We start from the raw sequence: 14503 nt of genomic DNA on the forward strand, positions 1-14503 counted from the left end.
GGTCTATAAACATCTGAATTACATTGATTACCTACCTTTCTCTGTCCCCCCCCCTTCTCATTTCCTCTATTCTACTTCCATCCAGCATTTGCCTTCTCTCTCTCCCTTCTATCCAGCATTTGCTTTCACTCTCTCTCTCTGTCTTCCATCCAATGACTGCCTTCTTTCTCTTTCTTCCCTTTCGTCCAGTGTCTGCCCTCTCTCTCCCCCCCTCATCTGTAACCTATGGTAAAAACAAAAACAAAGGAGGGCTCACCTGTTGGCAGCAGTGGAACAGCTGTCTGGGGTTCCTTGGGGCAGGAGTGGAGCAGGCATACAGCTGCAGCATTCTGGGACTTCCCTTGGATGGGTCCTCAGTGCTGGGTATTATGGAGTTAGAGAAAGGCTGCAGGAGCTGGCATTGGAGTAGCTTCAGGACACTGATTCTAGGAGCTGCATCAGAGTCATTGCAGAGGTAGTCCAATTCAGGGCATTGAGCATCTGCACATGTTCATGACTGACTGACCCCTGTCCCTCTGAACTTCATGTTTTGAAGAGTACATAAGCTGGTTGACCTTGAGCATATGTAGATGCTCAAGGCTGCACACTGTCCAGTCATGCAATTCCGGGAATGCAGCTCCTCGAGTCACTGACCCACAAGAGTAAGGTAAGAGACTAAAAGGCTTTACAGAGCGAGAGAGAGAGAAGGTAGCAAGATTTTGGAAGTGACATGGCACTTGTAGCTCCTATAGCTCTGATGCTTATTCATCTTAGGTATACAGGTATGCAGAACATTGTGTTTGTCAGTTTGGAAAGAATAAAAGTACCTCTTCATAAATTATTTTTGTTAACCTTTATCTGTGGGAGATGGATCTCTTTCAATGGTAAGGAGGTTCTGAAATGAGGGACCATAAGATAAGAGATACACCAAGAGGAACTATTTCTCAACAGAAAGGGTGGTAAGTATACAGAACAGCCATTCAGTGGAAGTGGTGGAGACAAGGACAATATCTGAATTCAAGAAAGCATGTGACATTGTGACAAGCACAGTCTCCAAGGAAGAGGAAAGAATTCTAGAGCCAAGCAATTGAGGTGGATAGGCCATGTGAACTTTTTGTGCCATTCTATGGTGCCTCAGCTCCATTTGAAAAATCAAGATACTGAGAAGTTTCTGTGTTCCTACAGACTTCTTTTACTGTGACCTAAGGGGCAGATGTTCAAAACTAGAGAAACACTGGCCTAATTTTAGTGACAGATGCTCAACACTAACATCATGCAAATTTATCTGCATGCTTTGGTTTGAGCATTTGTCGCTAAAGGGTCGGAATTTTTTGGGACAATACCCACAAGAGCTGTGGGGTAGGCACAACTCCTGTGTGCAGGTCTGTCCAGGGAACTCTTTTGAAGCCCCCCCCCCAAAAAAAAAGAAAATATCAACCCAAGCCCCCCTCAAGCTCGCCTGCCACCCTGAGCCCTCCAAGAGTGCCAATCCCCTTCCTGCCAATCCCCCCAAAGCTAGCCTGATTTCCTCCTCCTGCTGAGCCCCTCCACCATAAAAACCCTGGTGGTCTAGCGGGTTGGGCCAGGCCTCCTCAGCTCAAGGACCCTTCCTCCCACCTGGCCATATGGGTTGGGACCATCCCAAGCCCCCAACACCCCCTGTGCCTTTATGCCCACTCCATCCTGCCTCAGAGCCCACCTCTTCAAAATGGAAGCCCTGCCCTTGCCTGGTGCATCCTGGGATGCACTAGGAGGGGCCTAAATACCATATAAGGAGTTTGTCTTGATGGCCATATCAACTGTGGTTCCCTCTTCTCTTACAACTCGCCTAAGGTTGGTTTTTGTCCGCTGATGTGTATGTGTGTGGGGTGTTGCCTAATGTTGGGAGTGTCCAGTGATGTGTGTGTGTGGGGAGTGTTGCCTGAAGCCGGGTGGTGTCCGGTGATGTGTGTATGGGGGGGGGTGACATGTGTGTGTTTGGGGAGGGTGACCGGTAATGGGGGAACAGGAATGTTGGGGAATGTGGGGGTGATGTTGGGGGTTGGGGGAGGAGTGTAAGGCTCCAGCTGATCCTGGCAGGGGGAATACCCTTCAGCTGAGTCACCAGGAATCCCCAAAACCAGCTGTTGGGGATTTCCCTGCCGCGATCAGCTGATAGCAAGCCCTCAATGTGCTATTCTTCCCCCCATCTCTGGGTGGTAGGAAGGGGTCGTGTCCACTGGGGCAGTAAGAGGGGGGAGTCTTGCCTTAAAGCCTCCAGAGGTCATCTTGTCAGTTTGTTCACCTTTGGGGACCCTTAGACCTGTTTTACTTTGGTCTAAGTTCCAGGGTGTAAGTTCTGCCTAGGATGTCCTGGAAAAGCTTTGATTATTGCTTCAGGATGTCCTGGTGGAAGCCTGCCTGATTCCCACCCATAACACACCTCCCAACTCGCCCCTTTGAGCTCTGAATGCACAGCAATTTAGAAGTGCTTTGAACATCCAGAAAGTTTGTTTTGATTATCGGCACTTGGATGTCCCTGCTATTATTTATTTATTTTATTTCTTCCATTTGTGCGTCGCACATACCTATTCAAGGTCTAGGCGATATTACAGAGGAAGGGGTTAGGACGTCCAAGGCCGATTTAGGCAGGTTTTTAGACGTTTTAAAGTTCTGATTATGCCTCCCATAGTATACAGTTTACAATTTGCTATAATTCCAGTGCAAGGTTCTTCAATACAAGTTTTATCCTTCTTGACACGTACTAGGGATCTAATACCAATATACATAATACAGTGCTCCCCCGCGAATTTGCAGTCGGCAGTTCCCGGTCCCGGTCATTCACGGTATTTTCTGACCGCGAACCGCCGACCACGAGAGGACAGCTTGAGAGAGCTGCTGGAGCGCCGACAAGTGAAGGAAATCACTCGCTGTATGCTCCAACCACCTCTTCCTGTACTAAAGTCGGGCCTCACCAATCAGGAAGATACGGTCGGAGCATACGAGTGATTTCCTTCACTCGCCAGCGCTCCAGCTGCTCTCTCTTGCTGCCCTCTCCAGATTCCACCCCGAAAAATCGCATTCGCAGTTTTTCAAAATTCATGGGGGTTCCTAGAACGGAACCCCCGTGAATATCATTGGAGTACTGTATACAGTTTATAGGATAAATGTGACATACTAACAGTGCAAGATTTATCAATATAAGTTTTTATCTTAACATGACACATAATCGATATACATTAACATTTCTTTGTAATCTATCAGCCTTAGGCAGGGGAGTTAGGTGAAGAGGTATGTTTTTATTGCTTTTCTAAAGTTGAGAAGTCCTTTAAGGCACTGTTCTTCAACCGCCGGTCCGCGGATTGGTGCCGGTCCGCAGGAAATTTCTGCCGGTCCACGCAGGGCTGGCAAGATTAAGGTGACCATAGGTCTCGTTTTCAGACCTCCTGTCTCGTTGTCCCCACATACAGCTTTGGGACAGCGCCCCGAAGCTTTGCTCGGAAACAACGGGACAGGCGATCATTTCCTGTCCCTACCTGTCGTGAAAAAAAAAAGCCTCCCTCCTTCCTTTCCCCGGGTCGGCTGCTATCTTACTGCCCTGCTGCTGCTGCTAAAGCCGACAGGAAGACTTCTTTCCGATGTCAATTCTGACATCGGAGAGAACGTTCTGGGCCAGCCAATCGCTGCCTGGCTGGCCCAGAACGTCCTCTCCGATGTCAGAATTGACGTCGGAAAGAAGACTTTGTGTCGGCTTTAGCAGTAGCAGGGTGGTAAGATAGCAGCCGACCCGGGGAAAGGAAGGAGGGAGGCTTTTTTTTTTGCGCGGCAGGAAGGGAAGGAGGTAGGCAGGCAAGCAGGCTGGCTTTGGCCAGGGAGGGAGGGAGAGAGGTAGACAGGCAGGCAGGCTGGCTTCGGGGGTGGGACAAATTGTGGAAGGCAGTGAGAGGGACATAGGAAGGAGGCACTGGAGGCATTAAAGACATAGGAAGGCGCACTAAAGACTTGGGAAGGAGGCACTGGGGGCACAAAAGATATGGGAAGGAGGCACTGGGGGCACTAAAGACATGGGAAGGAGGCACCGGGGGCACTAAGGACATAGGAAGGAAAGAGGGAGGGAATAGAAAGGGAAAATTCTTGGGCCTGAGTGCAGAAAGAAAGAAATGAAAGAAAGGATACACAGACAGAAGGAAACGCAACCAGAGACTCATGAAATCATCAGACAGCAAAGGTAGGAAAAGTGAATTTATTTTCAATTTAGTGATCAAAACGTGTCAGTTTTGAGAATTTATATCTGCTGTCTATATTTTGCACTATATTTGTCTATTTTTCTATAGTTACTGAGGTGACTGAGCTCGCAGAGATGGGGCGGAAACAGGATTTTTAAATTTTAGTCCTAGTAGTTTGACAGTCCACAAAATAATTCTTTTATTTCTGCCGGTCCACGGGTGTAAAAAGGTTGAAAAACACTGCTTTAAGGGATCTGATCTGTGGGGGCAGTCGATTCCAGTGGCTCAGTATAAAGTGGGAGTAGGATCATCATTTGGTGGTTTGCAGTTGAAAGGCATGACCAGGGGGTATTTTGAGGTGTATTTCATCCTGGGAACAGAGGGACCTGTTCGCAGGTACAGAGGAAGCTTAGTCGTCATGTAGCTTTGCGCCATGTCGTGCAAAGTTTTGAACACTAGTATCAGGCCCTTGAATACATGTTCACCTAGGAATAGCCAGTGAGCTGACGAGAGCCTGGGAGACAGGGTCTCGGGCATGGAGGTTTCTTTAGAAGTCTGTTGCGTTTTGCATAGGCTGGAGACGTTCAATGTGACCCATATTCATATTTAATCTGATCCATATTCAAACTTGATATGTGCTTCTACAGATCCCCCCCCCCATCATTTAACATTGTGGAGGGTTCTTTTGCAGACAAATATTTTGGAACCCTTATGTAGAAGTTCTTTGCAAGATTGTGTTTGTCAGTTTGGAAAGAATATTTTAAAAAAGTACCTCTTCGTAAATTATTTTTGTGAACCTTTATCTGTTTGGTTGGGCAGACTGGATGGACCATTCGGATCTTTATCTGCCGTCATCTACTATGTTTAAAGTCAGAAGACGGTTTGAAGGTGAGTTCCCCTCCCCCCAACATTTTACCCACAAAGCTGCTCGCTTTTCTCTTCACTAAAGAGTGAATCAAATTGCCAGCAACTCTTTTTTTTTTTCCCCTTTATCCTCTGCTCTCTCCTCCTTCCCGCCCAGTTCGAACACCATGCACCCGCAGGGGGGAACAGATTAACTTTATCGAAAGCAGCAGGAACATCATCCTCCCACGTCCCACCACACAGAAGGTCCCCTCCCCTCCCCTCCCCTCCCCCCCCCCGGGCGGCCAACCCCTCCGTCAATTCCCTAGTCTCATGCGGCTACTGCCTGCTTTCCTAGCAGGTGCTGATTTGTTTTAAGAGCATTAGGATTCCCTGGCGCCGAAAGATCTCAAGAAAACAATACACGGTTTGCACACCGCCAATAAAACAGAAACGAAGTGATGAAAAGTTAACAATCTCGGTCTGGAGCCGCTGCTGCAAGACAACAACAACAAAAAAAAAAAGCACAGCGGGAGGGAGTAATTCCAATCGCGTGCAGAGCCGCTTGAGCGCGGGGGGGGGGGGGGGTGCGCGGGGGTGGCCGGATCTGTGGAATGAAGTGGGAGGCTGCACTGAGCACCTGATCCGCCTTGGCCCCTATAACCAGCTCCTCTGCTCGCCCTCTGCTTCTCTTTGGTAGCCTCGTCGCGAACAGGCAGATGCTCCCGGAGCGGCTAATGAAGGACAGCCGCGGAGGGGGAGGCGTGGCCTCTTCTTCTTCTTCTCTCCCCCCCCCCCGAGCACTCTCGCCAGGGTTGCTTCAAAGGATGAAGAATGAGTGTCCCCCTCGGATGCTGCTCGCAGATCTCTCCCTGTGCGCGAGCCGCTGACTGCGGCCGTTCGTCGCAGCGCGGGGCAAGCGGCCGCGAGAGCGAGGCGGCCCGGGCTCGCGCCGCCGCTGCGTCGGCTGGGGGGCTGCAGGCCCTGCCGCCCGGCCGCTGTGGTCGGGAAATCGGAGCTTGACCTCCCGCCCCGAGGTGGGGTGGGGGGGTCTTTTCAGTCCGAGAGGGGGAGGGGGTTGAGAAAACCCCCAGCAGCCCCAAGCTAACCCCTCCCACAGGCATGGACCGTTAAATAGCCAAGTTTCAAGTGCATCTGTCAGTGAAGCTGCAACAGGGAAGAAGCAACTCGCGGCGGGACTGATGGAAGAAGCAAAGGGTAAGAGGACCCGAAAGGGGCGGGGGCGGCTCTGCTCCCAGTTAGATGGGAAAGACTTTGGGGAAACTTTTCGGGGGGGAAAACGGACAGCTGTGACGTCTGCCTCATGCATATTCATGAGCTCTCTCTAGGCGTTTGGATTGTCATTCAGGATTGAAGGGTGTTCAGGAGCAGTCAAGTCGCGCGCCAGGTGCACTCTTTGGAGCCTGGCTTCTCGAAACCGGGGTTGCCTGTAGTCAACTTTACCCGGGTCCGCATTTTTATTGTGGTCGAGAATCTTTCGGCATTCTTGCTTGCTTAGCCCCAGATCTTGGCCGGGATGCTAACGTGTAGGGAGAGAGAAGTAGCGTGGGCTGAACGTGTTTTCCCGGGGGGTGAAGACGGGAGGAGGAGAGGGGGGGGGGGAGGAAGAACGCGTTGGTTGCGTGGTGTGCTTGCTGCCGTGTGAGGGTACCGGCTCACAGGAAAGTTTGCCGGTGCTGTGTGCGCTACAGCCGAGGATGCTGCCGTCTTGCACTTTGGAAGTTTTGTTATAACTGCAGGGCATGGAACGAGGGTAATTGCTGCGTTCAGAGGTGCTTTTTGCAATGTGCATGCATTTTAGGTTACAGGAACATGGGCATGCAGACTGTTAATCTTTGAAAAGAGGAAGTTGTGTTGCAAGTCTTGTGTAGCCGATGACAGATTGTGTTTGTGGACTATTGATTTTTTTTCAAACACTTCCTGGAGACGAGAAAGGATGGATTTAACTTGTAACGTTGGGGGCAGCTTAGTTCTAAGACCTTTTAGACACCGCTGTATTAATGTGAATATCTGTGATGCTTTTTGTGGAAGAAACTGTTAAGTTTTAGTAGGCGCTGGGGGATTATTTAACCAAAATTTCAAAATTCAGCATGGCATGTTTACAGTATAAAATGAGGCCATATATTGTCATTAAATGAGGGAAACCCATTGCATGTAGAAGGGAAACATCAGATAGAGGACAATATTATTGTGGATTGTGTTGCCATGTTAGTCCACTTGAATTTGTAGAAATTAGAGTCAGTAAATAAGATATATGTGATATTTCTTTACTGGACTCCCTTAATAGTAAATGACGGCAGAGAAATACCTGAACAGTTCATCCAGTCTGCCCTTAAGTTATACTCATTCAAAAATGCATGATTAGATTAACTTGTCTCTTCTTTGATATTTCTGGGCCATAAACTGTGAAGTCTGGTATTGTCCTGGGTTACAAATGCTGAAGTTGCCATCCAAGCTTACTCCAGCCTATCCAACCATCCCGTTGTTTGCAGGACATCTACCGTAAAGTCTGGCCAGTAACATTCTCCTGTTCCATGTTAGTGGAGTTCCCATTGATGCCCTCCCCAGCCCATCCTACACCAAAACACCATATGTGGAACACAGACTGTGCCTTACTTCTTTTCTTTACATCCTTCATTTTCTAATTAGAGACCCTCTATTTTTTCTATCCCACGCTTTTTTGAATTCCATCACCGTTTTCCTCTCCACCACTTCCCTCGGGAGGGCATTCCAGGCATCTACCACTCTCTCGCTGGCTTTTGAGAGTTAACCTGCTGTTTTTTTCACAGATATGATAAAGGGAAAATAATGCTCTAAAGTCAGTCCCAAATGCAGTACGTTAGTCTAATAGAAGTATCACTTACAGCTTGTTAGGTGATTCTTGTATCTACACTTAGGCAGGGGGAAAGTTATCCAGTTGCTATTTTAGCACAGGTCTCATTTTATGCATTGGGTCCTAATTATTAATTACCCGGGTTAACAAAAATATTATTCTTTATTCATTTTTATCATCAAATACATAGTGCAAACATATGAACAATCAAGTACTATAACATACTGCACTCTATTCCAACAAATAACATAAAGCTGTTTACCCCCCCCCAACCTAACCCTTCCCCCACCCCTCCTGGATGTGTAATAACAATCTTTCATGAATCAAAGGGAAATAATGTTAATAGTAATATTAATAAGTCACATTCATAAATTACAACCATTTGTTAACGGGCCCCAAATTTCCTTGAATTTACTATGGTATGGAATGCTGCGGTATGGTTAACAGCAAAATTACCGGTCTTAACAGTGTCCCATGTTGATAATTTCCCCCCATAATGTTAAACCTCATTGATCTACATTTGATGTGCGAGTGGAAAATAATTTAGAGTTGTCAATCAGATCACACTCTCTTAGGGCTCCTTTTACTAAGGTGCGCTAGCGTTTTTAGCTCTAGCGTGCGGGGCAATGTAGCATGCGCTATTCCGCGCGTTAGAGCCCTAGCGCACCTTAGTAAAAGGAGCCCTTAGTCTTTCCTCATTCATCAAAGTTAAGTTGTTATAAGTAATGTCAGGTTGACATAGGTTCTTCAAATTAAGCATTGCATCCATTTCTCTTCATCTAGGCCAGGGGTAGGGAACTCCGGTCCTCGAGAGCCATATTCCAGTCGGGTTTTCAGGATTTCCCCAATGAATGTGCATGAGATCTGTTTGCATGCACTGCTTTCAATGCATATTCATTGGGGAAATCCTGAAAACCCGACTGGAATACGGCTCTCGAGGAACGGAGTTCCCTACCCCTGATCTAGGCCCATTCAGGTACTTAAAATTCATAAATGTTCTCAGGCACTTTAATTCTTTCACAGATGACAAAAGACGTTTGCCTTTTATTAAGATGATCATGATATGTCTGCTTTTTCATTGCATCTTAAATCAAATATCTGGCATATGTTTTACTCAAGCAGACCATGAAGTGCTGGGAGGCCTAAGGACAAAGCAGATCTGATGGCGTTATAAGACAGCTAGAGTTCTGTTATAACCACTATAGATACCCATTGCCTTTCACAAACTCAATACAATTATAAATCTTCTGTGCTGGAGGGGATGTGAGTGCAGGGGGAAAGGGAAAGGGATTGGGACTTGTAAACTGCCTTTTTGTAGCTTTACAACTACAGTACACTCAAAGCGGTTTATGTACAAGTACTTCAAGCATTTTTCCCTATCTGTTCCGATGGGCTCACAGTCTATCTAATGCAGTATTTATCAACTCAGTCCTGGAGCACCCCCTTGCCAGTCAAGTTTTCAGGATATCTACAATGAATATGCATAAACTTGATTTGCATACACTGCCTCCATTATATGCAATTTTTTTTTCATGCATATTCATTGTGGATATCCTGAAAACCTGACTGGCAAGAGGGTACTCAAGGACTGAGTTGAGAAACACTGATCTAATGTAACTGAGACGGTGGAAGATTAAGTAACTTGCCCAGGGTCAGTACTACTACTCCCCTGTTTCCCTGAAAATAAGACCTATCCCAAAAATAAGCGCTAGTATGATTTTTAAAGATGCTCCTAATATAAGCCCTACCCCAAAAATAAACCCTAGTTAAGATTGACCTCTGCTCCAAGGCCTGCAAAAACAGCAGCGGCAGCACTCTGAACTGGCTGCTTTGAGCCTTCCACACCAGGGCCTTCCCTCTGCCACATCACTGATGACATAATCAGTGATGCATCAGAGGGAAGGCTCCGGCAGGGAAGGCCTCGAAGCAGCCAGTTCAGAGTGCTGCTGCTGCCGCCACTGTTTTTGCAGGCCTCGGAGCTGAGGTATGTCAGTCTTGCGGCAGGAGGGTGAGTGGAGTTCTGCTGCACCAGGGAATGGGAAGGAGGGATAGAAAGATGCAGCACAAGGGGATGGATGAGAGGGGAGGAAAGATGCTACACATGGAGGGGGAAGAAAGGAAAGAAGAAGAATTGGGGGGGAAGGAGAGTAAGCCCTAATGTGTTTTTTTGGACCCAAAATTAATATAAGACACTGTCTTATTTTCAGGGAAACACAGTATTTATCATTTCTATAGCAGAGGTACTTATATACATATGTGGTACTTATATACATATGTGGTTCAGCAAACCCTATCCAAAAGATTTGCTGAAAGTTGAAAACAAATTAGCTAATAATAACTGAAACAGTTGTCTATATTATGGTTGTTAGACTTCTGGAATCATTTTAGCCAGCAACTATCACAAGTGATAATTATTAATAATTTAATTGGATGTATTAACCACCTTTATGATGAGATTCACCCAAGTCGGACTACATAAACGTGCAGTAAAATATGTGACATCAGTACACTAAAAAAAAAAAAAAAAAAAAGAAAGAGACCATAGGTAAAGCATGGAAAGCACAGCTAGAAGACCTGCAGCCCATTCTGGGCACGCTCTGTAGTTCATAAATTCTGCAGTACTAAGGACTGTTTTGTTTATATTCAGCTATCTCAAACCCAGTAATCAATGTTGTATGTCTGTAACTGGAGTGTTTGTTAAATAAAATGTTTATCACCCCCTACCCTTACCACATAAAATATATTGATTAAAAACTGATATTCTCAAAATTGAGAAACAGTTGACAAAAACTTTCAAAAAACAAATCTCCAAAAAAATTCCTCGAAAATAAAAGCATTACTCTATAATCTTTCTGATTTAGGTTTTTTTTATTGCCGGCCACAGAGATAAAAGCTCCAACTCAGTGTTCAATAAATGAAAGTGAAATGAGCCAGGAAACAAAACAAAAAAAACCAAACTATGTTTCTAAAACTGAGACAAAGCAAGAACTTATCTTTGTATTGCATGCAGAATCTCCAGGCAATGAGTCAAATCTTCTGCGTGCAAATAGTTTATGTAAATGCATCCACAAATGCCTTCCAAAGATATTGGCAAATCAGCATGTCAGAGAGTGAATAACTTCATTAAAACAGATGCATTCTCCAAGAATTATCAAAAAAATGGACCTTGTAATGCCAGATATTGTCTTAAAATATTGAACCAGCATAGAAATAGACTATATTGTAGTCACTACAACCAAGTCCATTTCCACACTGGTTCAATATTAGTGTGATATAGACAATGACACGGAAACAAATTTTTTCCTGTCCCCACGGGAACTCATTTTCCCGTCCTGTCCTGGCGAGTTCTTTTCCTGTCCCTGCCCCATTCCTGCAAGCTCTCGTATGCATAAACCTCAAACACTTTAAAATGATAAGAGTTCGAGGCTTGTGTGGTTAAGGCAGAGCTTACAGGAATGAGGCAGGGACAGCGACAAAACTCGGGGGGACAGGATGGGGAAATTGAATTCCTGTGGGGATGGAGAAAAATTTGTCCCCATGTTATTCTCTACACTGCACCACTCTATAAATCAAAATGTAGTAAAAGTGAGCCAAGTATAGGACGATGAAGCCATTGTGACATCACTGATGAGGTTGGCTCTTAGGCATTGGTGGAATGAGGCATTGTGATGTTACAATACCTGCTCAATTTTCTATACTGTTCTCCCAAGTAGAGAATGACACAAGAACAAAATTTTCCATGTCCCTGTAGGAACTGATTTTCCTGTCCCATCCCGACGAGTTCTTTTCCTGTCCCTGCCCCGTTCCTGAAAGCTCCATCCTCATCTGCACAAGCCTCAAATAATATAAAATCATAAGTGTTTGAGGCTTGAGTGGTTAAGGCAGAGGTTACAGGAATGGGACAGGGACAGTGACAAAACTCATGAGGACAGTACAGGGAAATTGAGTTTCTGTGGGGATGGGGACAAATTTGTCCCCATGTCATTCTCCAGTGTGAGATTTTAAAAGTACAAATGTTTGAAGAGCAGAACGTAACTGGCACTGAATATGTTCCTCATGAACAGTTTTATTCATCAAAATACAGACGTCGGAATGTAAGAAAAATTAGGACAGCTGAATAAAACCCTTCCCTTTCTAAAATGATTAATAGTATGCATACTAACACCAAAATGCTTTTAAAAGTCTTAAACAACTTTGTCTCCTCTCCCTTCTCCTCATAGTTGGCTAGATTATTTATTAACTGACACTTTTTGCAAGACTGAGTAAAAAAAAAAAAAAGTTTTAATATCTTCATGCCCTTGGATTTGCCATTGTCATCTTTTGCAATAGTAATCGTGTCCTCGGGTATCAGCAATTTTAGTCTCCTTGCCTCCTGGAGCAAAAGTTCATAAATCAAGCTGTTATTAAATTGAACATGGGAATCCCTGAGGTTAAGAAGCATGAAGTCTTGCTTCATTTTGGGATTCTGCCAGGCACTTGTGACCTGGATTGCCTTCTATTGGAAACAGGATACTGGGCTAGACGGATCTTTGGTCTGATGCAACATGGCAATTCCTATGCTCCTATGCCATTTGAAAATCAAACAATTGTCATCCACTCAATTTCAGCGTTCAGTCCCTTGGGCTTAATTGAATTTAAAGCAAAGATCCATCTCTGTTCTTTGAAATTAAGCTATGCCATTTGAGACACATTTAAGGGGCAACAATTGTGCATTATTCCAGTATTGCACGTTGGGGTCCTTTTTATTAAGGTGTGCTAACTGATTTAGCACACGCTAAATGCTAAGATGCCCATAGGATTATAATGGATGTCTTAGCATTTAGCGCGCGCTAAATCAGTTAATGCACCTTAGTAACAGGACCCCATTATTTACTATTCCCTAATCTTTTTACCAAGTTTTCTAATAATCCACACAGCTACCAAAACTGGTGAAGCTGTTACCCAAAGCAACTGATCTCCCCATGCTCAAAGAAGTTTAGGTTTTAACCATGGTCGTCCCAGTGTCATCTAGGAAGTCTGATGCAGTCTTATGACTGCTGTAAAGGTTATAAGTACTGTACCAGTGATTCCCAACCCTGTCCTGGAGGACCCCAAGGCCATTCAGGTGTTCAGGCTAGCCCTAATATGCATGAGAGAGGTTGGCATATTATAGAAGTGACAGGCATGCAAATCTGCTTCATGCATATTCATTAGGGCTATCCTGAAAACCCGATTGGCCTGAGGCTCCTCCAGGACAGGGTTGGAAACCACTGTGCTACACTGTACAGGTTACTTGTTGGCTACCTCCACAGCCTGTGGTGCAATTAGACTGTACTTGCAATATCCTTCACTTTTTACAAGTAAGGATTCTGTTTATAACATAACCTTTTGAAGTTCAATACTGCTTTTAGTTTCTATTCAGGGATTTAGATCTGTGTCCTCTTAACTCTTCTTCTCTCATCAGAATAGCAGTTCTTCAATATATTGTTTCACAATCTTTTTGAGAAAACCAAAAAAACTCTGGAGTGACGATGTTCCCAAATGGACTTATTTGAAAGTATCAAAGTTCCAAAGGTACACTAAAATCATCCACATAAAATAATTCCATCCACATAAAAGTAAATCATCCACATAAGAGCCTTAAAGGACCTAGTCCGCTAGGGATACAGGACCCAACACGGTCTGCGTTTCAACAAAAAGTCGTCTTCTTTGTGGATATTTTGGGGTCAATTCCTTTTGTTTTTCACAATCTTTTTGCCATGAGGGATTTATCCCAGTTGATAGTTAACCTCTGTTCATGGGGCCTTCACAATTTTCCTTCTCTCTGAAACCCCTAAAATATATTCCATCTAGAAAGGCAAAATAAGACACCTGTGAAGGGGCCAGGAGTAGGAGAGAGGCAGGGCAGGACAGAAAGCATTTAGGAAGGAGCATGAAAGTAGAGCAGTGGCAAGAGATCACTGGGGGGAAAGGTAGTTGTAAGGGATCAGGATAGAGGATGGGAAGGAATAGATAACCATTAGGTAACCAGTGTTTATCAAGCTTTATGTGACTAACTCCATGATCATGACCAAATAAAATTGTGCTACACCTCCACCCCCCCCAAGGTGCTAACATTTACCGGCTGCTTGCATGCATCAATGTTTACCATATATGTGTTTGTGTGTATGTTTGCACATATAGTGTATGAGTATATGCCAAAATTCTGCCTAAGCGCTATTTTGTAAATATGTGCATGTCTTACGTAGTACATAATTGACAGGTCAACATACAGGAATCTGAGTGGAGCAGGGCAAGATTCACATTTACACAGGTAAATTATAGAATAGTATAAGTTACAAGCCCTATTTTAGAGAGAGCACAGAAGTCAGAATGGAAATGTCTGGGTTTATATGTGTATAATTCTGGTAGTATTTTAGAATAGGATAAGCCATTGTATAACCTATTCTAAAATACATACAGGAATGGACCTGTATGCACTGGTTATATACGGCAGGAGCATCCATTTTACAAAGCTAGATGTGGATAACATCAACAGAGGAGACATGGCTTCCTAGACATCTATGTGCTGGCAAGTACATATGTAAATTAGTATTTCAAAATCTAAGACATGTATGCTCAGGCACATAGATATGTGGCAATT

The 14503-nt window shown here is 44.8% G+C and overlaps 1 protein-coding gene across 3 annotated transcripts in view; it reads left to right on the forward strand.

The window, feature by feature from the left end:
* Positions 1 to 5644: 5644 nt before the first annotated feature.
* Positions 5645 to 14503, forward strand: part of ENTPD1 (ectonucleoside triphosphate diphosphohydrolase 1) — a 163290-nt gene continuing 154431 nt past the window's right edge. For all 3 annotated transcript variants that reach the window (XM_033941892.1, XM_033941890.1, XM_033941891.1), the window contains exon 1: positions 5645 to 6245. Coding sequence is in view for 1 of the 3 variants with exons in the window: in XM_033941891.1 (XP_033797782.1) it covers positions 6230 to 6245 (16 nt within the window). In the remaining 2 variants the exon portion in view is untranslated. The remainder of the gene's footprint in view (positions 6246 to 14503) is intronic.

Source organism: Geotrypetes seraphini, chromosome 4 (genome assembly GCF_902459505.1).
Source record: "Geotrypetes seraphini chromosome 4, aGeoSer1.1, whole genome shotgun sequence".
In the NCBI taxonomy this organism is placed as follows: domain Eukaryota; kingdom Metazoa; phylum Chordata; class Amphibia; order Gymnophiona; family Dermophiidae; genus Geotrypetes; species Geotrypetes seraphini.